Source organism: Panthera tigris, chromosome B4, assembly GCF_018350195.1.
Source record: "Panthera tigris isolate Pti1 chromosome B4, P.tigris_Pti1_mat1.1, whole genome shotgun sequence".
NCBI classification, from domain to species: domain Eukaryota; kingdom Metazoa; phylum Chordata; class Mammalia; order Carnivora; family Felidae; genus Panthera; species Panthera tigris.
In genome coordinates, this window is record NC_056666.1 from 71,075,361 (window position 1) to 71,101,222 (window position 25,862).

A 25,862-nucleotide genomic window follows, 5' to 3' on the forward strand; every position below is an offset into this window, starting at 1 on the left:
GATCGGAATAAATGAATATCTCTTGGGAAGAAAATTCAACAGGCTAATTGGTAGCAAACTAGTGGTATTAGGCTGCTGTTAGTGGCTTTTTGTAAAACCAAAAAAAAAAAAAATACTGAAGCTCTTCTACCAGCCTCTTTGGACAATAATAATATTACGAAAAATAGGTAATACTTATTGCATACTTACATTATGTTAAATACTGTACTAAGTAGTCATGAATAAGCATGAAATCCTCACAAAAGCTTTATAAGGTAGGCAATACAGTTAACTCCATTTTATAAGAGAGCATACTTATGCTTCCAGGATGATAAAAGATATCTGAGTTGGCCTCCCTGGGTTCTTAAGTGGCAACTATATGCACCCCCAGGGATTAAGGAAAATATACTCACTTTCCTCTAAATGTCAAATAAGGAAAGAAAATCCTAGATGCTGGATTTGGTTGGCTCTTTTATGCCTGGTGAATCTGTTTCTGGAGACTTAAGGTCTTAACATGTTCAGCAGTAAGACATTTGTAGATCTTTAGAAAGGCAGAGGCTTTTCTGTGGATATGGACCCTCAATTTTAATTGGTTTATGATGAACGGGAAGAATGTTTGGGGGCTGAGGGAAGAAAGGGGCAAACTTGACTGGGGTGAGCAACATGGCTACATGTAGATTTAGAGTTTTGCAAATGTGGGTCTCCTTCAGTCTGGATTTCCTAAAATGCTTTCGGGATTTCGATCATGAATTTCTTCGATGTTTACATATAAGAAATAGAAAAATAAGTCTGTTTGGGGCAACAAAATTTGCAATGCCCAATAGGCCATATGCATTACTATCAGAGGTTTCCCATGGTATCTATAACTTAGAGCAGAAGTTGACAAACTATGGCCAGTGGGCCAAAAGTGGGCTGCCATTGATTTCTACCAGTGCAATTTTATTGGGACACATCTATGTTCATTCATTTTGTATTACGCTGTAGAACATATGCTCTGTATTTCTATATTAGGTCTTGAGTAGTTGCAACAGAGAATGTGTGCCTAAAATATTTATTTTCTGCCCCTTAGGTGGGGGTTTGGATTCAAACCCACTTTTAGTCAACTCTCCAGACCCCAAGTGAGCTAAAACTTCTTTTCTCTTCTTTAGTCTAAGGCCTGAGTTAGAAGCCAGCTTTAGGCAGAATGGGGTCCAAGATGGAGAGACAGGAACCTCCTGAATTCATCTCTTTCCATGGGCACAACAAATCTTCAGCTAAACACAGAGCAACTCCTTCTAAAAGAAACCCAGAAAAGAGCTGAGCAAATCCTATACCTACATCACCCACATTGAAACAGCTGGGAAAGGCTGAGACACACTTACTAAACCCCACCCGTGGCAGTACCATACAATTGAGAGGGAACTCCCAACTCCCAGCTCCTCCCCAAGGAGCACATCAAGCACCCCAACTTTTAAGACTCCCACCTGAGGGATGGGTCCCCGAAACACCTAACTTTAATGGACATAATGGCTTATGTCTTTTAAAACACACAAGACTATAACAAACAAACACTTCTCAAGAGGACTCACTAAGGCTGTATCCCCAAAGCTTATAGCAGAGAGAGCAGGCACAAATCGTCCTTCTCTCAGTCCTTCCCAAAAGAGGCCTATCTGCATTTGTTAGAAGTTGTTGCTTCAGGGTCATGCTTCGAATTTAACAGGTACCTAGGGGCTGACTGCAGTCCTCCCCTGAGACTGGAAAAAAGCAGTAGCTATCACCCCTGCTCTGTCCCTTGAGCTCACCCCCAAATTGTCCATGTGTCCCTGGAAGGAGCTTGCATACATGTCTGGCACCCAGCATTTGTGGCTGCCACCCAGGGAAAGATGCCTAGATCACCTTGCTCTGAAAGCCAATGGGAATGACGTTCATGTGCCCCACAGGACTGCAGCAAACAAAGAAACAGGTCTTTTTTTTTTCTTAAGTTTATTTATTTATTTTGAGAGATAGAACACAACTGGGAAAGGGCAGAGAGAGAGGGAGAGAGTCCCAAGCAGGCTCAAACATGGGGCTCAAACCCACAAACCGTGAGATCATGACCTGAGCTGAAATCAAGGGTTGGATGCTTAACCAACTGAGTCACCCAGGTGCCCCAAGAAACAGGTCTTAGCCAGCTGTCTTCCCAGGGCTCAGCAGAGAGGAAGCAGACAGAAATGCCCTTCTCCCATTCTTTCCCTGAAAGAGGACTGTTTGTATACTTTAAAAGCTTCTTAGAGAGTCAGGCTTCTAATTTAACATTCATCCAAAGGATGACTATGATCCTCCCCAGAGGCCAGGGAAGTCTGTGAACACCTTCTATGTCTGTCCCCTACCCTCATCCTGAGGACCACTCCAAGTTGCCAGTATCTCCCTGGAAGGAGCTTATACACTTGTCTGGTGCTCAGCTTTTGCAGCTACCATTCAAGTGACAGGCTCCTGGATTGCCTAGCTCTGATAGCCAAAATGGCTTGCATTCATATGTCTCACAAAACTGTAGCAAAGAAAGACACAGTTAATAACAGATTTAGGAGCACCCAACCTCCCCAAAAGGAAAACTTCAGGAAGCAGATGGCTTCACTGGTGATTTCTACCAAATATGCAAAAAATTAATGTCAATCCTTCTCAAAAAATCTTGCAAAAAATAGAAGAGGAAGGAATGCTTCTCAACTCGTGTTATGAGGCCAGCACTATCCTAACACAAGGATGGTGCAGAAAAGAAAATTACAGGCTAATATCCCTGATGAACATAGATACAAAAATACTCAACACAGTATTAGAAAATCAAATTCAACAGTACATTAAAAGGACCATACACCATGATCAGGTGGGATTTTTTTCCAGGGAAGCAAAGGATGATTCAACATACACAAATTAATCAATGTGACACCCCACCTTAATAAAAGAAGGATAAAATTCATATGATATGACAAAATTCAACATCCATTCATAATAAAATTTTTCAACAAACTGGATATAGAAGGAATGTATCTCAATGTAATAAAGACCATATAGGACAAGCCCACAGCTGACGTCATACTTGATGAAAAGCTGAAAACTTTTCCTCTGGATCAGGAACTAAACAAAGGTGTCCATTCTTGCCATTTTTATTCAACATAGTATTTGAGGGCCTAGCGAGAGCAATCAGGCAAAAAAGAAGTCAAAGATATCTAAATTGGAAAGGAAAAAGTAAAATTGTTTTTGTCGGCAGATGAAATGGTATTATCTTTAAACTCCAAGGACTCTACCAAAAAAATGTTAGAACTAAGAAATGAATTCAGTAACATTGCAGGATACAAAATCAATATACAAAAATCAATTCTGTTTCTATACACTAACAATGAACCATCAGAGTAATTAAAAAATAATATCACTTACAATTGCATCAAAAAGAAAATACCTAGGAATATATTTAGCCAAGGAGATGAAAGATTTGTACACTGAAAACTCTAAGATGTTAAGGAAAGAAATTGAAGACCATGCTTATAAATGGAAAGGTATTCCATGCTCATGGATTGGAAAAATTAACATTGTTAAAGTGTCCATACTACCCAAAGCAATGTACAGATTCAATGAAATTCCTATGAAAATTCCAATGGCATTTTTTACAGAAATAGAACAAACAATTCTAAAATGATATGGAACCACAAAAACCCACAAATAGCCAAAGCAATCTTGAGAAAGAATTGGAAGCATCACACTTCCTGATTTCAAAATATATTTTAAAGCCATAGTAATCCAAATAGTATGGTATAGGCATAAAAACAGACATGTAGATTAATGTAATAGAAAACAGAGCCCAGGAATAAACCCATGCATATATGGTCAGTTAATTTATGACAAAGGAGCCAAGAATATACAATGAGGAAAGGATAGTCTCTTCAATAAATGGGACTGATAAACCTGGACAGCCACATGCAAAAGAATGAAACTGGACCCTATCTTATACCATACACAAAAAATTAACTCAAAATGCAGTATGGTCTTATATTTAAACCCAGAAACTGTAAAGCTCCTAGAAAAAAACATAGGGGGTAAGTGCCTTGACATTGGTCTTGGCAATGACTTTTGAATTTGACATCAATGGCAAAGGCTGTAGTTTGACTCATCAAACTAAAAAACTTCTCCATAGCAAAGGAAACTATTAAGAAGGAAAAGGCAACCTACAGAACGGGAGGAAATATTTGTACATCATGTATCTGACAAAGTGTTAAATCCAAATTCTATAAAGAACTCACACAACTCAATAGCAAAGAACACAAAAATTCTGATTAGAAATGAATAGAAGAAAAATAAGGTAAAAACAGAGTGGGAGGCAAACCATAAGAGACTCTTGAAGACAGAGAACAAACTGAAGGTTGCTGGAGAGGAGGTATGTGGCAGATGAGTAAATGGGTGATGGGCATTAAGGAGGGCACTTGTTGGGATGAGCACCAGGTGTCATATGTAAGTGATGGGTTCTACCTGGAAAGCAATACTACACTGTATGTTAAGTAACTTGAATTTAAATAAATTTTAAACAATGACATTTTTCCAAGAAATAACCAAATAGACATTTTTCTAAGGAAGACGTACAAATGGCTAACAAGTATATGAAAAGGCACTCAATATCACAAGTCATCAGGGAAGTACAAATCAAAACCACACTAAGATATTCACACCTGTTGAAATGACTATTACCAAAAATATGAGATATTGGTAAGGATGTGGAGAAAAAGGAATTCTTGAGCACTGCTGGTGGGAAATGTAAATTGGTGCAACCACTATGGAAAATAGTATGGTGGTTACTTAAAAAAATTAAAAATAAAGCTGCCATATGATCCAGCAAACCCATTTCTGTGTATATATCCAAAAGAAATGAAAACAGAAGATGGGGCGCTTGGGTGGCTCAGTTGGTTAAGCATCTGACTTCGACTCAGGTCAAGATCTCATGGTTCATTGCTTCAAGCCCCATGTGGGGCTCTGTGCTGACCACTCAGAGCCTGGAGCCTGCTTCAGATTCTGTGTCTCCCTCTCTCTCTGCCTCTCCCTCGCTCACGCTGTGTCTCTGTCTCTTAATAATAAACATTTAAAAAGTTAAAAAAAAAGAAATGAAAATGGAAGAGATGCCTGCACTCCCATGTTCATTGCATCATAATAACCAAGATATGGAAACAGTCTATGTGTCTGTCAGTGGATGAATGGATAGAGAAGATACTATATCTATATCTGTATCTATCTATACAGGTGTCTGTATAGATAGATAGATAGATAGATACAGATATATATATCCTCCAATATTGTTCAGCCATTAGAAAGGCAATCCTGACATATGTGACAACATGAATGGGCCTTGAGGGCATTATGCTAAGTGAAATAAGCCAGATAAGGAAAGATAAATATGCATGGTACCATATGTGGAATCTAAAATAAAAAATGTCAAACTCTTAGACAGTAGAAAAGTGGTTGCCATGGCTTGGGAGTAGGGGGAAATAGGGAGAGGTAGGTAAAAGGGTACAGACTTTCATCTATAAGATGAATAAGGTCTGAGGATCTAATGTATAACATGGTGACCATACCTGGGGATACTATAATGTGTAATTGAAATTTACTAAGAGATTAGGACTTAAATGTTGTCACCAAATATATATTTTATTATTAATACATTAATATATATTATTTTACATTACTGTAATAATGAGTGTACAATTAACCAAATGGTAGGAATCCTTTCACTATGTGTGTGTGTGTGTGTGTGTGTGTGTGTGTATCAAATCATACTGATGTATACTTCAAATACATTACAATTTTATTTGTCAATTATACCTCAATAAAGCTGAAAAAATTCTAGAGCATAAAAAATATTAATAGAGATTCTATTCTAAACCAGCCACTACACTGTGTGGAAGTTAAAAGATGAGTGAAACATGAATCCTGCCTTCAGGTACATTCAGTAGGATGAACAAGGTAACATAAGTGCAAGGTAATCAGGAGGTGGAGGAGGAGAATATCTTACTGGAAATGGATCAAGAGGATAAGGATTTAGCATCTTATCTAAATTTTTGCAGATAAATGTGGTTTATTAAGAAGAGTAAGTGAAAGCTATTCTACATAATGGAAATAAAGCATATAAAAGGAAGACTTTTTCAAAAAAAGAAGGGGCACCTGGGTGGCTCAGTCAGTTGAGAACCCTACTTCGGCTCAGGCCATGATCTCACAGTTTGTGGGTTCGAGCTCCACATCAGGAGCTCTGTTGTCAGCACAGAGCCCACTTTGGATCCTCTGCCTCTCTCTCCGTTCCTCCCCTACTCAAGTTCTCTGTCTCTTTCAAAAATAAACGTTTAAAAATTTTTTAAAAAGGAGAGGCTGCCAGCTAAGAGGGTTTCACATACTTTGTTGCTTCCATGCTTAGTCCCTTTCCTATGATCCTGTCCTGGTACTACAACAAGCAGCAAAACACAGTCTAAGGCTTGGAGCGGACCTGCTAACGTAGTCCTTTTCCCCTCAGGATAATGACAAAGTGATGTTACCAAACAGAGTAATCGCATGGAGAGTGACTTTTTAAAAAAGTAATGTTTAAAAAAATACATAAAGTAATACATAAACAAAACAGTTCATATTTGATAAACATCAAAAAAGAAGCAGTTTTCCTTAAAGAAAAAAAAGAAGGTAAAACAAAACTCCGGGTTGGTTAACATATGTGACCAACAGAATAAAAACTGATGTTCAGAAAACATAGGTTAAATGTGTCAATTGCAATAATTCTGTCTTTCTTGTTAATCGCCACTCAGTGAAGTGTGCTACTGTGTCCTGCTTTATGTCAAGTAAGAATTTAACCAAAGTGATACAATTCTGTTTCTACTGGCTCAGTTTTGCAGTTGAAATGATTCAAATTACTAAAAATCAAGCTGTTTTATTCAGAGCAAGGCAAAGTTGTCTTCCTTTGGCATATCATTTAGAACGATGAGATGCACAAAGTCCTGCACTGAGAAATGTATTTACTATAGTTGAAAAGCCCAAATTACTAGAAAAATTCAATTTGAAGTAGAAAATACATGCTAGTGGATTCTTTATGGAATAGTAATATACCACCAAATAGAATCCGATTTTACACAGCACTGAATATGCTGTTAGAAAGATGATTTTGTAAACACATTTGGGAGAATACAATTTGAATATAAATGTTCTCTTAGTTAGCATTTTAAAGTTTTTATGAATTTCAAATATATCAGAAGACATCACTTGGTGAATTGGGAGAAAGTTGTTATTATTCTTTGTAAGATAAAATCCAGCGAAGGAGTCCCAGTTTTTATTCTCAGCTTCTTAACCAAGCATGTCTTTGGCTAAAGACATTTCTCCTGAAATGTGGTGCTTGGTTTTGGGCATGACACATATACAGGCACTATGAACAACTGGAGAACATTTAGAAGAGAACAGCTCAAATCCTTTCTGGGCACAGACTGAGTGACCTGGAGAAATGTAATACTGGAAGTAGAGGGTTTTAGAAGAATATTTGAAGAGGAGCTTGTAAGTATGGCCCAATGAGTAGATCTAGGACCAACGTGACATAAGTGAAGTTGCAATTTACGGAAGATAGATTTCAAATGATGTTCAGAAGAACTCAAATAGAGAATTTCAAAAATGGAATGTGTGGTTTCTGCAGGTGGTGAGTGTCCCATTTCTGGATGTGTTCAAGGAGCTAATTGCATTATAGTAATCTGACTTTGAAGAAATACAAGAGGTTATTAAAGCAACCATCTATGATACATATTAAAAATCTTTATAATAGAATTAAAATGGGGTGCCTAGGTGGGTCAGTTAGTTAAGCATCCATCTCTTGACTTTGGCTCAAGTCATGATCGCATACTTCATGAGTTTGAGCCCCGCATCAGGCTCTGCTGTGACAGATGAGCCTGCTTGGGATTCTCTGTCTGTCCGTCTCTCTACCCCTCCTCTGCTCACATTTTCTCTCTCACTATCTCCAAATAAACTTAAAAAAATTAAAAATAAAAATAAATAAACTAAAAATAATATACGGAGGAAGACATTGGCAAAACTATGTCAAAGGATCTCTAACAGTTAAACACAACTACCTAATTCTGGCTTATAAGAAAAACATCAAAGCAGAAAAGTTATATGAAGAAAGAACATAAGGAAAAAAATGACAATACCTCCATAAATTTAACTTCACAGTTATTTAAAGAAATTCAAATTAAAACAGTAATATACCATTTTACGTCTATAAAAAATAGTGGAGGACTAAAATTAAATTGGTAATATACAACAAGATATTTTAAAAAGAATCCTAAACTTTGCCAGTGGCATTGTTCATTGGTACAGATTTCAGACAAGCAATAAAACAAGCTAAACCACGTCATTAAAATTGTTCATAACTTGCTTCATTAAATCTCTTCTTGATAATATAGTCTAAAGATAACTTACATGATATGAATTGTAGCAGCATTCATAATAAGAAAAAAGTTAGAAGGAATAAGCTACATTTCCAACAGATCAATGAAACATTTACAGGCCATTAAAATTTTATGAACATTTAATAACATAAAAATTGTTTACAATAAAATGCTATGCAAAAGGTAAAAATAAAAATGATACCATGACAGCAACAATGTAAAATATGTAATCATGTGAGCCAAGAACAAATAATCAAAATAGTGGTGAGATCATGGTCATGTTTTTTCTTTTACTATTTGTGTTAAAGGAGAAATATTGTATTTATTTACATAAATTATTAGAAATAGAAACCTTTTAGGCATTATTACCATATATAATTGTCTAAAGCCTTACTTGCACAAATCTTGTGACTTCCATACATATCGGTCAAAAACTAACTGGCTTCCTTTGGGGAATAGAAATGTAAATTCTATTTAATTCAATCAATTTGTGAATTCATTTACCTGAATGTCAGCAATAGACAACATTATTTGAAATATTTGAAATGTACAGAATAAAATGTTAAACAAATATTACCAACACAATTACATATCCTGTATACTCGGCACTTCTCTGCTACCTCTCGGAGACAGCCACTATCCTAATTTGATGTCTGTCATTTCCATGCACTTTGAAATAATTACACTTGCATAAATATATTAAGACATAATACAAAGTTTTGCACATTTTAAAACTTTATATAAACACTGTAATATATGTGTATTTTTTGCATCTTGATTTTTTTCCTAAACATCGTTTCTGAGATTCATCCATGTTACTATATGTAGTTCTTATTCATTTTCATGTTCTAGAAGATTCCAAAATATAAGCATACCACAGTTTGTTTATCAGTGATCCTATGGATTGACATTTGAGTAGTTTCTAGAATTTCATTATTACAAATAATGCTACTATGAGTATCCTTTACATGTCTTCTTGTATATGTGTATGAAAATTTCTATAGATTAGTGCCATTCCAATGGAACTTTCTGTAATGATAGAACTACCATTGTGCTGTCCAATACAGTAGATAAGCCAATAGTCACAGTTGCTCAGGCAACTGAGGAACTGAATTTTAATTTAATTTAATTTAATTCAATTCAATTAACTTAAATTTAAATAGCCACAAATGACTAGTGGCTACTGTTTTGGACAGTGCGGATGTTGATCATGTACGTAAGAGTACACAGTGGGGCATGAGGGGTGCATAGCCTCAACTTCACGTATTGCAAAACTGCCCTCCAAAGTGGTTTGGAGTTTGTGTAATGTATAATACCACTACTGCTGTGTAAGAGTTCCTGTTGTTTCACATTCTCACCAAAAAATGGTGTTATCCTGCTTTCAAACTTTATTAATTTTTAGTTCAATTTTGCCATTATGGTTTTAATATAAACCTACCTGCATACTGGGGAGCCCAAGAAAATTTTCACGTTTAGTAGTCATTTTGGGGTTTCTTTTCTTGTGAAATACCTGTGTATGTCTTTTGTTCACTTTTCTTTGGATACTTTGCACTTTTCTTCTTCCTTTTTTAATGTTTATTTATTTTTGAGAGACAGAGACAGAGACAGACTGTGAGTTGGGGAGGGGCAGAGAAAAAGGGAAACACAGAATCCGAAGCAGGCTCCAGACCGGGAGCTGTCAGCACAGAGCCCAGTGTGGAGCTCGAACTCACAGAACCATGAGATCATGACCTGAGCCAAAGTTGGACTCAACCAACTGAACGACCCAGGCACCGCTGCAGTTTTCTTCTTTTTAGAAGTGAGTGTATGTGTGTGTATATGTTCTGGTTACCAATCGTTTGTGGTTATATATAACGCCAATATTTTTTCAAGCCTGTGCCTGGTCTTTTCATCAATTTCATATAGTAGAATTTAACCATAATTTTATGATATATTCCTTTTGAGTCTCTTTTAAAATATTCTGAGGTTGGGGCACCTGGGTGGCTCAGTCGGTTAAGCGTCCGACTTCGGCTCAGGTCATGATATCAAGGTCCGTGAGTTCGAGCCCCACGTCAGGCTCTGTGCTGACAGTGCAGAGCCTGGAGCCTGTTTCGGATTCTGTGTCTCCCTCTCTCTCTGACCCTCCCCGGTTCATCCTCTGTCTCTCTCTGTCTCAAAAATAAAATAAACATTAAAAAAATTTTAAATAAAATATTCTGAGGTCAAAAAGCATTCTCCTAAAATTTCTTCATAAGTTTGTGTTACTTTTCATATTTAGGTCTTTAATCTATGTGGGGTTAATTTGCGTGAAATAAGGACGTGTTTTTGTTTTTCCACAACCAATTTCCACAGGCCCACCTCTTCAATGTAACCTCTGTCACATATCAAGTATCCATATATGTTTGGGATGTTTTCTGAGATCTTAATGCTATTATATACATTGATCTCTCATCTGTCTTATTTCTATAGCAATACTCTTAATTTCTACAGCTTTATACCATCTTGGTATGTTGTAGGACAAGTCTCTCCTGCCCTCAATGTTTAATTATTTTGAGAGGAAGGGGGGGGAGGGGCAGAGAGGAAGAAAGAGAAGAGAGAATCCCCAGCAGGCTTCATTCACACTGTCAGTGCAGAGCCCGATGTAGAGCCCATCTGATGAACAGTGACGTCATGACCTGGGCTGATATTGAGAGTGGGAAGGGTAACTGGCTGAACCACTCAGGTGCCCCCTCAGATATAATTCTTTAAAGTATTCTTGGCCATTTGTTTTTCTATGATAGTTTAGGATCACCTTAAAAGAACTATTTTTAAACATAATTTTTTTTCTTATTAGAACTACTGGGGAGGGGCGCCTGAGTGGCTCGGTCACTTAAGTATCTGACTTTTGGTTTCGTTTAGGTGATGATCTCATGACCTCATGTGAGTTTGAGCCCCACATCAGGCTCTGTGCTGGCAGCGAGGAGCCTGCCTGGGATTTCTCTCTCTCCCTCTCTGCCCCCTTCCTGACTCACGCTGTCTCTGTCTCTCTCAAAATAAATAAATAAACTTAAAAAAAAAAAAAACTACTGGGGAGAATTGATCTTTTAAAGATATTTAATCTTCCTATCTATATTTTTATTTAGTTGGATCTTCTTTAATGTTACATTCCATTGGTTCTCACTTCTCACCTTTGTTGTTACCAACCTAGATCAAATCATTATCATCTTGTCCGATATTCTGCAGTATGAATACATCTTCTGCTCCCACACTTACCACATCTCACCCTTCCTGCAACTCCCCTGTCTAATCTCCACGTAGGAGCAAATGTGATCCTTTTAATTGTCAGCCCAGTTGTGTTACAGTTATGATCAAAAGCCTCTTATGACTCCCATCTAACTAAAAAGAAAACACAAATCGCTAACCTTGACCTGGGAAGACCTATGTGATATGGTCACCAGCTACTCCTCCAATCACATCTCCTTTATGTCTCAGCTGTCTTGCTCCTCTTAAGACACATAAAAGCATGGTCCCATCTCAGACCTGTTCACACATTTTTCTCTCTATAATTCTCTCCCTCCAGAAACACAGATGACTCACCCCCTCACTTCATTCAGGGTATTTGCTCCAATGTCACTTTACCAAGAAGAGTACTTCCTGCACACCCTATCTAAACTATCGCTCCTGTCCATATCACAACCTCAATCCAGCTTATTTTTTTCTTCCTAGCATTCATCTCCACCTGACATAACATGTTTGTATTTGTTAATTTTCTTTCCTCCCCATTAGAATGTGAACTCCATAAGAAGGCAATACATCCATCCATCCACGAATGCTTGTGTTCTGTACATACTTTATTCACTGTGGTACCTGGATACTCCCACTCTGCAGGACACCGACTCTGTTGCTGTGAAATTGGCTCATAGTGTAGGTTTTTCATACAGTGCCTAGAGCAGTGTCTGATATGTGGTGGGGCCTCCAAAAATATTTGTTCAGTGTGGTTTTATATTTTCTCCATAAGGCCATGCATCTCTTTTGGTAGATTTATTCCTGGATTCTTTATACATATTTTTAGAAAATTCTATTTTCTATTTTTCTTTTTTCTCTATTTATAGCTAGGTATTTCTAAAAGAGAAAGAAAATTACGCAAAATTAAATTTGGTATCATTTCTACTTCTACATATAGTCATACTCTTATTCCAGAGTGTTTTTTTTAAAGCACCTAACAGTGGAGATAAATGAGAGAGCATGTTTTAAATGCAATAATTTGGTGGTGATGGTAACACGTTATGCCATTTGTCATTCAAAATAAAGAATTTCAGTATTTGCCAAGTAAACAATCACTACAAACAACGATTTAATCCCGGTACAAAGACCAAAGGTTTGGAGGAAGTTGCCATGGTCTCCTGGTAAATACAAGGTATATATAGGAAATTGCAGCTCAGATTATTTTATTCAAAACTCCTCCAATGGTTCTCTTCTTTGTCACTTTATTTCATCACAGATCCAGGGCCACTATAGCTCAAGGCACGCCTGCCCTTCTACCTGCAGGTCTATTAAGTAAGGGCAATTACTCTGCAAAGAGCTGACAATTCCTTTATGGAAGATATTGAATTCTAGGGCAGAAAACAGTGCATCAATAATGAAAGGTCAGTAAGAACACAATGAGCCAACTTCACAGCAACAAAGGGAGTGCAGAGGGTGAGTGTCCAGGTACCTCCATGAATAAAGTGTGTACAGACCATAAGCATTCACTTATGTATCCTTTTGGCAGGAATCTCTCTGAGATCAATTTACTATTGTACCACTAACACTCTACATTTGAAAATATAAAAACAAAATGTCTTGTTCTAAAAAAAAGTTGGTCTCATCGATGTTTGAGCGCTAGATCAACAGGACTGCGGCCATGCACAGGTCTCTGGAACCTGCTGACCTTCAGAGGAACTCCAAACTGTTCAGTAACATGGAGCTTTGATAGATGAGCTAATGCTTAGTGAACTGAAGCTGATTTTTTTATTTAGCACATGTAATCGCAGCTTTGTTCAAATGAGTAACTTCTGCTACTCTTATACTCAAGAGTATTGATTGCTGTTTTACAGCTTTGATATACCATTCATTTTTTTAAAGGCAATTATAGAGTGTTTCAACTTTGGCTATGGATAACCAAGTTAGTTGAAAGAGTTCCATGATATTGTGGTATAATTGAACAAACCTGTGACACTCTTTACCCGCATATAGGACAGAGGAAAAAAGCAATATGGCAGTCTTTCGAAAAGGGAGATAAATGATATGGATCACCATACATTACCAAAGAATCACATTTAAATATTCTTGTGCTTTTCTTTTCAGAAAAGGGAAACTATAAGAAATGTAAAAAACATGGATTGTCACCAAGAGATGCTTTTAAAAGAACCAAGTACCCCCAGATTAAATTCATGCTTCTTAGCTCTCACTTTCCCATAATGTTGGTATAATTCAACTATGGCATGTTGCCAATTATCTCCAGAGTAAGAAATAGGGCATTAACCACCTCCTTTTCAAAGAAAAAAGTTCTTAAGAAGCAATTGATTACTGCTTGTCGGGGTAAACAGTATTTCTCCAGGGATCTATTTTTTACAGTATAAACTTTGAAGGGAAAAAATTCAGTCTGAACACATTCATTGTTTTAATAGTCTTTGGGAGAACATAATCTTATTTTTTCCCTCTTTTCAGTGTTATAAGAGTTTTCTTTCATTTAGCAGTCTATAGAAACCAGGCTTCTGCAAAACCACCAAAATGCTCAGAGCCCTACAAAGGTTTATAACAAATTGGGAATATGCAATTCCAGTCTTGCTTCTTTTTCCTCTTTCGAAAGCCATAAAATATCCAAATGGTGAATATATGAGTATATGGATGAAGATGGTGTGTGTATGCACATACATACACACATCTCCATGCACACACTATATCTTAGTCTCCTCATTAATGCAAATAAATATATTTTTTTCAGGAAGATTTAATATGAAATCCAAAATGTATATAAGGAAAAACTCACATGGAAATATCTTCAAATTAATACCTTCTTGGAGAGTAAGTTGCTATTTACCGTAGTAAATAACAGCAGAAAAAAAAAAAAAAACCCTGTTCTCTGCTGAAATTTTAAATTAAATATAAAAAGGCAGCAGAAAAAATAATTTATGATAAATCCAGGGAATATAGAGAGATACTTGAATTCACACATTCAATAAATATTACACATGCCTAAGTATTAAGACATTTATAAATTATCCTTCAGCTCAGCTAGTGTAAGAATGTTTCCTTAGCAATGGTGAAGGGATAGTGAAAAGCCACTTTAACCATTTCTGTAGCTTGTGGTGGTCATATCCTGGCCATTTCCATTTTCTACTTTAAAGAAAAAAAGTCTCTATGCAGCTAAAATTTAATTTGATAATTTTGTATTTGTTTTTCACCCTAATGCAAAACATATGAATAGGGCAATATTGGATTATGTATCTTTTATTGGGTCATTAATCTGTTTACTTTTTTCCTCCTGAGATTCTCTAGTATATCAACAAATTTAACATGTAATGTCATAGTCCCTCCTAACATTGGGATTCCTTAATTTTTTTATATCAAAATGTGAAGGCCCAATTCTTCAAGACATTCCCAATCCTTATATACTCCCTTCCCTAGATGTATCAGTCAGAGCCCTGGCAGAAAACAGATGGCACACACAAGCTGCCTAATTAAAGAGAGTTTAACAAAGGGACCATTCATAAAGATGTGACAGGAAATAGGGAAATCAACAAGAAATAGGGCAGGTACCTCTTGAGAACAAAACAGCCAGAGTTCTTACTAAGCTAGAAGAAGCAAAGAGAAGAAGTTATTAGAACCTGGAAAGGGTGGCTAGTCAGAGGGGGCCATGTGTCAGGAGACGGAGCCTTCAGTGAGGTGATACTGCTAATCATGGTAGTGATCTGGCAGGAAGGGAGCCGGCAGAACAAAACCCCCAAGTTTACCTCTTTCTGAGATCCTGCCAGAGGTCCCCATTGGTGAAATCAGACCAGAACCCAGAGCACAGGGGAACCCATTAATATGGTCTACATAGATCAGCTCCCAGGAAACAGAGAGGGTAGAAAACGTGATTGAGAGCATCTAGAGAGGCAGAATGAAGGTATCTGTCACATCCTCCACTTAGACATATAATTTAGTGAAAATCACCTTTCAATTTGGAGATAGCATGTGGGAGTTTTTCATCAGAACTAGGAAGCAACTTGTATGTTGAAGCATCTGTGGGAAAAACGAACACATTAAACAAGACACTCAGACATGTTATAAGGTAAGAGAAATATTTATTTAATTTTGCACAAGAACGAGCTTATACTGAACAAATCCAACCAAATAATATTAAGTGCAGTAAAACAAGGAAATAGGGATGACTTTTCCTGTTAGAAAATATTAAGTAACCATGCCTGTGCATTATTTTTATCATTACAATAACTTGTTTCAGATTTCTTTTCAGAGTGTATACTGTACATAACACGTTATAGCTTCTTTGCTTTACTTCTGAAAATATAATTCATTCACTGCCTTACATTTTATTTTATTTTATTTTATTTTAATTTATTTTATTTTATTGTTTGCAGTGAGGAACCTAACTGATTCGTGAAGATTCTGATCTAGAGAAAAATTTTCTGCACCAGTGAAGCTAGAGGCTTTCAAAGCTCTGATGGGCTCAGGCTTTATATCCAGGGGTCATAATGTCGTGCTGTGTCTTCCACACCCATTCTTCCACCACAGTGATGTCAGACACAGTAGAAGCAGAATTCTAGTCTCGTTTTGCCCCAAGAATTTTCCTTTAGTGATTTTCTCAAGCTTCACAAATTTCATAATTGAATGTTCACTCAGCTATTAACAAAGCTGCACTTAGCTGCCCACAAATCATCCACTTTAAGTTTTAACTTTTTTTTTTTTTTGGTCTTTTTAATGAAAGAACATTCTTTAAACAGAAATCTCCCGTGAGACAGTTAACTTCACAGTTCCTGAAGGCACTGTGGATCCACTGAGCAACAGATGTGGCCATTCTAGAGAAAAAAAAAAGGAAAGAAAAGGATGATATAAGCTGTTAAGCCATTAGTAAATACTCACACTTACTGACTGGTACACATAAATCTAACTGGGGTTTACTTATTATTTATGCACTCCTTAAGGTTCAATAGCCCAGTCACTTCTCATGTCTCTATTATTGTAGAACCAATTATTCCCAGTCATTTGTGGCAAATCATAGACTAGCTTTATTTACCTCATGGCATCTTAGATTACATTTGTTCTCTAATTTATTCATTCACAAAATATGTATTGAATATATTGAGCCCTAGGTATATTGATGAATATGCAGACATGGTCACTATCTTCACAGAGCAGGGCTTACAGTTTTTTAGAGGGAGAAAAATAATAAATACCAAGTAAACATAATCAAAAATTGTGAAAACTTCTAGAAAAGAAATAAATTAGGTGGTGTCATGAGATTGACTTAGATTAGGTGGCCAGGGTAGACTTCTCTGTAGAAGTGATATTTAAACCAAGACCTCAAGGCAGTGTGGAAGGGTAGGCCAAAAGCACAGGGAAGCACAGAATAAGTGAAAAGAGTTTTGTTAGTTAAGAAGCTGAAAAAAGGTCTGGGTGAGAATCTTGAGTTAGTGAAGAAAACAGTGTAGAGATAAAGCAGGAAAAATAGCAGGGAAAGGCCAGATATGCATAATTAATTTGTATAATAAAATACCAAAATAATACAGTACATTACAAAAAATAAAAAATATCTTACTCTTTTAATTCTTTGTACACTTTTACTTTCTGCAGCCAGCTAACTAATAATGATGATAATGTTAATATTATTATAATCATTAGATGATAATATCCTTCTATTTCTTGAGTGCATACTCTGTGTCAGCCACTTTGCCAGGCACTTTAAATACATTATCTGATTTCAACCTCACACCATTCCCAATGGGTCACTATTAATAGTCACACTTTCTAGATTCAGAAACTGAAGATCAGAAAGCTTAAATATCATGTCCAAAATCACACAGCTAGTGAATCGTATAGCTGGGATTAAAGTTCAGGTTAGTCTGACTCCAAAATCCATCCTCTATTTCATATTTCCTCTCAGATAAATGACTTTAGATTATTTAAAAATGTATTATACTTTAATATGATAAAATCAAAAGTGTCTGTTTTATAAGATAAAACTTAGAAAATATTTTGATACTTTAAAGTTTGTTGAAGCACACCAAATGAGGAAAAAACTAGTCTATTTCCAAGAACAGTATTATCAGTTTAAGCTAATCCTCTTCTGTTCTTAATTTTTATTGAGCAGAGTTCTTATTCTGACAGAGGAAATCTCAATATCTTTTGGACCTCTAGTGGCATTTTAAAGCTTCGTTATCCTGCTCATAACCATTGCATGATCTTTTCCAGTCCAGTGACCCAATGAAATGAGGGATATACCAGTTCCTGAGAGTGTTCGTTCCTCAAATCGTATGGCTTTTGAGGGAATTTCTGGAGCTTTCTACCAAGGAGTATGTGAAGCTGGCATTAGAACCCTGTGGGTGGAAAAATCATTCTTATGGTTCCCATGAGTATATTTGAGGAAGGGACTGTATATTTTCCAAAATCTTCCAGGAATATTTTTCTTATTCCATATCAATAGTTTCTGTTATAACAAGATAAATGCTCCACAAATCATATACCACTGGAAGCTCCTCAATTAGGGAAACATAGTTCATACATGAATGAGTAATAAAATATCCCACTGGAGTTCTAGTTGCTTATATATAAAACTAACCTTCAACAGATAACTATAAAGGATCTGGACAAAATATAAAAAATAACAATTTGAAAGCAATAGATAGTGACCAAAAACAGGCAGACAGTGGAGAGGTTTCAATCTGTGAAAGAAGGGAAATGTATTGTGTGAGATTTATTTTTACTTGGCATTTCCCCTTACGGCACTCTGTGGTCTGTACAGCTTAGGCTAACAATAACTCAAGCAGAAAGACACAATCTGATAGGCCCCAGACACCAGAGGACAACTTTTAGGGCTGCCAGAGGGGTTGTAAATTCAGAGGAAAATATCTAGAAAGGAGGAAGTGAATCAGCATATAAACTCTCCTCAACTTCAAAGTCTTTGAATTACAGAAGAGACTAAAGAAATAATCAGTTGCAGCTTGAAGGCTGGAAGATCCAAGGCAGAGATTCCAAATGCTGCTTCCTGTGGGTAGCAGTATTTAAAATTTGTGTCCTCCAAAGTTAGGAAGGATTGGTAAAAAAAATCACGTTTTTCACTGAAAGCCCAAAAAGGCCATGATTGGGAGTAAAACAATGTCTCAAGATTAAGAGACTTACCCTAGACCTATTGGTAAACCTGGAATAGACCCATGTAACCAATGTCAAATGAAGCTTTCATAAGTGCAAGGTGACTGGCCAGTAATTTGCAACCTGCTAGAACAAACATAGTCTTCAGGGAAAGCTAACAGAACATAAGGTCTATACCATATATCATCCATAATATCTAATAAATCATAACAAGTACTGGATATGTGAAGAAAAATAAGAAAAGGTAACTCTTAATCCAGAGAAAACGCAGTGAATAGAAATAACTAAAAAATAATCCAGATGGAGTAATTAGCAGACAAAGACTGTAAAGTATCCATTTTAAATATGTTTGAGGTTAAAAAAAAAATAGATGGTAAATCTCAGCAGATAAAGAAAACTATAAATAGGATTTAATGGAAATTTTGGAGTGAAAGTACAATATTTGAAATGAAAAATTCTTTGGACCGGTTTAACAGCAGATTAGACATGGCAGAAGCAATAGTCAGTAAATTTGAAACAAAAAATAAAAATTATCCAATTTTAAAACAAAGAGAAGAAAGACTGATATAAAAATAAAGCTTCAGTGACCTTCAGAAGAATAGTATTGAGCAATATAACGTATGAGTAATCACAGTCCCAGAAAAATAGGAGGGAGGAGAGAAAATATTTGAAGATACTTGAAGAAATCATGGTCAAAATTTTCTGAATTTGATGGAAAAAAACATCAACTTAGATACTCAAAAAGCCCAACAAACACCAAAGAGAATAAAGATATACACAAAAATCATATCTAAGTACATCGTAGTCAAACTTCTAAAAAAGAAAGAATTGTGAAAGGAAACGGGGTGGAAAAGACATACTTTATACATATTTTAGACAAAAATACAAATGACAGTTGAATCCTCACTATGAAAACAATAGAGTATCACCTTTAAAATGCTGGGAACAAATCTGTTCCCTGGGAACAAATGCTATATTTAATAAAAATATCTTTCAAAAATAAAGATATTTAAAGATAAATGTAAGTTGAGGGAATCTGTTACCAATAGATCTGCAATATGAGAAATGCTAAAGGAAATTAAAGCTGAAGGGAAGTGACACCAGATGGAGACTCAAACATGTGAGAAGAAATGAAGAACACTAGAAATGGCAGATATATGGATAAATATGAAATGTGGCATTTCTTTTCCCCTAAATTTCCTTAAAAGATATTTGACTGATTAAAGCAAATATAATAACATGGAATTTTATGGTTTATAGTTTACATAGCTATAAAATATATGATTATTATAGCTCAAAGGCTAAGGGAGATGGAATTCTACTATGCTGAAGTTCTTATGTTTTATGTGACGTAGTATAATAGTAAATCTTATTATGCTGTAATAAGTTAATGGTATATAATGTGATCTCTAAACCAACAACTAAAATAATAATATAAAAACTTATAGTTAAAAATCCAAAAGAAAAATTCAATTTAAATAATATAAAAATAAAAAGAAGGAAGAAATGGAGGGGTGAGAATGTAAACAATAGGACAAAAATAAAACATATGGCAAAATGGTAGCCCTACATCCACCAATACCAAAAATGACACTAAATGTAAACAGACCGAACACTTCATTTAAAAGACAGAGATTGTCATACTGGATAACAAAATAAGAACTAAGTACACATTAAATGTAAGAAATGCAGTTTAAATATAAAACCATAGATAGGTTGAAAGTAGATGGATCCAAATAAAATGAATACTTGAAAAAGTTGACTTCAAGTCTAGAAGCCTTGCTAGAGAAAAGGAGTGCATTACATAATGATAAAATGGTTAATTCATCAGAAGGCATAAAAGAGTACATTCTGTGTGATTCCTTTTATATGAAATTTTTAAAAGGCAAAATAAATCTATTATAATGAAATTAAATGGTGTTTGCTATGGTAAGTAGGTAGTGCCTGGAAGGGGATAAAAAGGTACTCACTAGAGTGTTGGAAATATTCTATATTTTGATTTATAAGACTCATCAAATTATACACATAATAGCTATGCATTTCACTATAATAAATATCACCTTGATAAAAACTAAAATCCAAGGTGATCCACTGAAATTTAGTCTGATTAGGAATAGTAACAACCTACTATTATAATGAATTATAAAAACTAGTTATTTTTACATAGTATACAGTAAATTTCCTTAACACCCTGTTTTTAAAAAAAAAAATGTTTATTTACTGGGGCATTTGGGTGGCTCAGTTGGTTAAGTGATCAACTTTGTCTCACAGTCCTGGGTTCAAGTCCCACATTGGGCTCTGTGCTGTCATAACACATAACCTGCTTCAGATTCTGTGTCTCCCTCTCTGTCTGCCCCTCCTCCACTCATGCTCTGTCTCTCTCTCTCTCTCAAAAAACAAATAAATATTTAAAAATATTTTTAAAAAATAAAAAATAAAATTATTTATTTATGTATTTTGAGAGAGAGTGCAGGAAGGGCAGAGAAAGATGGAGACACAGAATCCCAAGCAGGCTGCACACCATCAATGCAGAGCTGAAGGCAGGGTTCAATATGATGAACTGTGAGATTATAACCTGAGCCAAAATCAAGAGCTGCACACTCAACCACCTGAGCCATGCAGGTGCCCCTTCTTAACACCCTGTTATTTCCGGTTATATTTATTCTGTATATTTAAAAAGTTATAAAAAAGTAATTGTCACTATTTTTGTGCTAAACCCAAAATATCAAGATTAGAAGACAGTTGGCTTTTGATTTTCAGTAATATATTCATATATCACATATGTATAGTATATTTTAATATTATTTATTTCAATATATTTAGTTTTTATTCATTTGTTAATCATTTACTGTATAATTAATATATTAATCTGCTTAAAAATTATATCGATTACAGATATATGTATATAGAGTAATTAACATATACTTAAAAATCCCATTACCATCAATAATTTAGTATATCTTCATAGAATTAATTTTCATACTCTTTTATTTTCAACCTTCTTGCAATTAAACTGTATATTATATATTTTTAGCTTAGTTTTTATTTTAAGCAGTACTTCAATGGCTGAATAATATAATCATATAATTATATATATTACATAATTACAATATAATATGATCTACTGAATCATATAGAGTTACTAGAACTTATTTAACTGTTTTTCTGTTTTTAGACACCTTGGTTTCTTCCTTCATTTTATATGACAAATAATTTTGAGGTGAAAATTGTCATGCACATAGCATCTTCCATATTTTAGATTGCTTCTTTAGGTTATATTCTTAGACCTGGGATTAATAGGACAAAAGATGTTTGAGTTGGGATGGAGAGTAGGCAAAGAGGTGTATGTGTAGCTGTTGACATGTATTTTTCAATGTCACTAAAAATAAGAATTATAATTCCAGTTATGGCTCTGTCAGCATTGGAAATTATTGTGAATTTTTTTTTACTGTAGTATGTGAAAATAATAACTCATTATGTTAGCTTACATTAGAATTTTAATAATTTAAAGGTTGTATAATCTCTTTTTTAATAGCTGCATTTTTTAGTGAATTGTTTATTCATTCTTTGCTTATTTATTTATGGGAAATAAATGCTTTTTCTTGTTAATTTTTACATGTTTTTAATTTAATAAAGAAATCATATGTTCTGGAAGACTATTTTTCCAGTCTCTAGTTGTGACTTCGTAATTTGCTAATTTTATTTGTCTATAGATGCTCTAAATTTCCCTTGAGGTATATTTTATCACTTTTATGTTAGAAAAGGCATCTCCCAGAATTTTGATTAATATTTTATTACATTTTCTTTTTATTTTTAATATCTAACATATCTTCCATGTAGAATTGATTTTGGCATATGATATTCCAATATATATATATAGAATGATCCTTTCTTCCTCTATTGATTTGCAAATCTCTCCTGATCATACATGAAAATCTTCATTTTAATGTTCTCATTTATGGGGCATTTGTTTCCATAGATAGATCTAGTTATCTATTCTAATATTAGTACAGAGGTCCACTTTCAAAACTTTAAGTCTGCTGTTTCTGATAATGATTAGGAAGTTAGGACCTTCATCCTTATAAAACTAATTTTCTTCATACCTCATTTATTTCAGTATTACGTCTAGAGTCTCCTCAGGAATTAAAAGTAGCTCCCTGGTTTCTAGTCTCCAAGTGGTCTATTTGGTAATTATTTACTAAAGGAAATTACCCTCTAACTCTTCCTCCCTTCCTATTTATATCTCAACTGGACACATCTCTCTTTATTGTTTGAAGCTCAAAGCTTACTCTGACCCATCAAAAGATTCATGGTCTCTCTTAGATTTAGGAAAAGCAACCTTAGTAATTCATTTTTGACTCAAGACTTTAACTTCTGAATGGAGGAACTTTTTTTTTCTTTTCTTTCTTCCTTCCTTCCTTCCATCCTTCCTTCCTTCCTTCCTTCCTTCCTCTTTCTTCTTTCTTTCTTTCTTTCTTTCTTTCTTTCCTAAACAAATTAAAACTGAAGACATCTTTAATAAAAAGGCATCTTTAAAAAATTCCCCTCTGCCAACTCCTAATTCTTCAGTTCTTATCTTCAATGTCATTTACTAAGGAGAGAACTGGTACCCATGTTGTACAGTCTTTTAGCACAGTGCACGTCTCCTTCAGAGTATCCATCACAGTTTAGAATGTCATCTTTATCAGTTTCATAACTTGAGTACTATCTATTTACTCTACCACCACCAATAATAGCTAACATTGAATGTTTACTCTGTGTATGAAATGTGTAGGAAACATTTTTTTATGGATCTTTTCAATTCTTATAGTAACCATCCCAAGTAGGTACTAAAATTATCCCTATTAATATTCCCATTTTTCAGGTGAGCAAACTGAACCACAGAGAAATTAATGAACATCCCTTGTAGTCACATTGCTAGTGTGGTTGACCAGGCTTTGAATCCAGGTAGCCTTACTCTAGACGCTGCATTCTTCACCTCTAGACCAGTGCGGTCCAGCAGAACATCCTGTGATGACAGAAACGTTTTTTATAGGTGCTAATATGACAGCCACTAGCCAAATGTAGCTATTGAGCAGTTGAAATGTGGCCACCATGACTGAGAAATTGAAGCTTTAATTTTATTTAATTTTAATTAACTTAAATAGCAACATCTGGCTATGGACAACCATATTGGATGGTACAGCTCTAGACAATAAGGTGCTAAGCAATAATTTCCAGGAACAATTGTGTCTGTTTTGTTTATCATTACAACCCTGGCACCAGAAGAATACCAGCACAATTTGTCTTCATTGACTAAAATATTCAAATAACTCATAGGGTGGGTGGGACAGGGAGATAATAAGTAAAAATGGCATTCTGAAAACCCCAAATTGTGAAAAGCGCTCACCTCCAATGCAATATCTGGAGCCTGTTTGGCATACATTTTATTTTTAGAATAACATAAAATACACATAATAAAAATTTGTATTTGGGACAGATTTGGTAAAATAGAGCATATTTTTATAACTCATATTTAATGAGGGAAAACGGGAATAGCATCAAATAGTAACTTCTGAGAATCTGCATTTATTTGTCAAAAAGTGAAACTAATCTAAAATACATTTCCTGAAATACATTCCTATCATGAGCCCCCAAATCCTACTAGTTGTTTATAAGGCAGTAAATGACAAGCTTGTTCATGCTCTTCACTCAGAAAACACTCTCATGTTTTGCTATTACTGAATGCATTTTTCTTATTGGAAGTATCTATGTGAGCCATATTTGGTGTGTTTTTCATCCTATTGCCTGGTATATATTTTTGCTGTCACTTCTCGGAACAATAGTCTTAGTTAGATTAAGAAAGTAAAGGGACTCAACTTTAATTGATAATGAAATGTCAGAAAGTATTTCCCTGTTGGTTATTAATGCTAAAGTTTCTAGATATGCACTGCTAAATGTACTCAGATTAAATGTATATTAAAGCACTGCATATACATTAGTCACTTTCAGTAGTAGCAGTAACTTTCAAATTTGCTAATGCACTTTCAAAAACCGCATTAAATGTTCACTCAAAAAGCTTTGCTTGATTGACAAAAATTACACTGATTGAAAGAGACAGAAATTTTGGTTTGAAATAGATAATACTATCTCAAAGCTTAAAGCATTTTATATTTCTTTGTCCTGTTACATCAAGCCACTCTGGTAAGAATTTGTGTCAAATGAATCTGAATTAAATTGCTCTACTGAAAAAAATTAATGGAATTGTTCACTTTAAAAAGCAGTGCAGTTATAGTTATCTGACTATGCTACATTGGAAAAAATCTGAATCTTTGCTTTCTTATGTTGTCGTTAAGCCTTCAGATTATTTACTTAGTTTTAGTGTTGATTCAAAAATTATGACTATGAAATACAGTGACCACTAAATCAAATATTTGTAGGAACAATAATCAAGTAGAATGCTTTCAACTCTGCTAGTACGTATGAACTCTGTATACTGTCTACATTATCTGTATTTTTGCTCTCATTGAAGTAAAAGGCACATGCTCTATTTTCCGATGAGAATAAGAAGAAAAATCTTTATAATGATTTTTCTCCAACTGTAGGAATAAAATATAGTAAACAACAGATCTTAAATTTTTTAACCCAATGCAACTGACCACAACAAACCAAGAAATATGCCCATTTTTTCCATATTGATTTTCACTTTGGAAAATGTAATATATTTACTTTGTCGATATAGCTCACAGACCTCATAAAAGGACCAGATAAAAATCAATAAAATAATATTGTCTTCCATCACGAAAGAAGAAACGTGAAGTTTGTGTTGTAGATTTTTTTTTTTTTAAGATGTGTACAGTTAGATACCTTAGGGCAATTTGAGTAGGTTCTTTTTGTTCTGGTGACATAAATAACTGATCATTCTGGTTTTTTGATCACGCACCTCCTTCTCCCTGAATGTGCTTTGAGGATGCACAGGGTGGTTAGCCTGGGCACTAGTAAAGCTGAGTGGCCCTCCTCGCACCTCTGTTTGAACAATAAATTGGAAAAATAAAATGCTTCCCATTGGCCAGGTTGAGCACAGTAATATCGAGGAGCCCTGGGTTACAGTTGGCCAAAAGTTCCCTACTTGCATTTAATTTTTTTTTTTTAAACGTTTGTTCATTTTTGAGACAGAGAGAGACAGAGCATGAA

General features: G+C 35.0%; 1 protein-coding gene across 2 annotated transcripts in view; it reads right to left on the reverse strand.

The window, feature by feature from the left end:
• Positions 1–16,277: 16,277 nt before the first annotated feature.
• The window catches only part of NELL2 (neural EGFL like 2), a 393,863-nt gene continuing 384,278 nt past the window's right edge, over positions 16,278–25,862 (reverse strand). For both annotated transcript variants that reach the window (XM_042992139.1, XM_042992138.1), the window contains exon 21: positions 16,278–16,399. In XM_042992139.1, the coding sequence (XP_042848073.1) occupies positions 16,349–16,399 (51 nt within the window). In that variant the 3' untranslated portion in view covers positions 16,278–16,348. The remainder of the gene's footprint in view (positions 16,400–25,862) is intronic.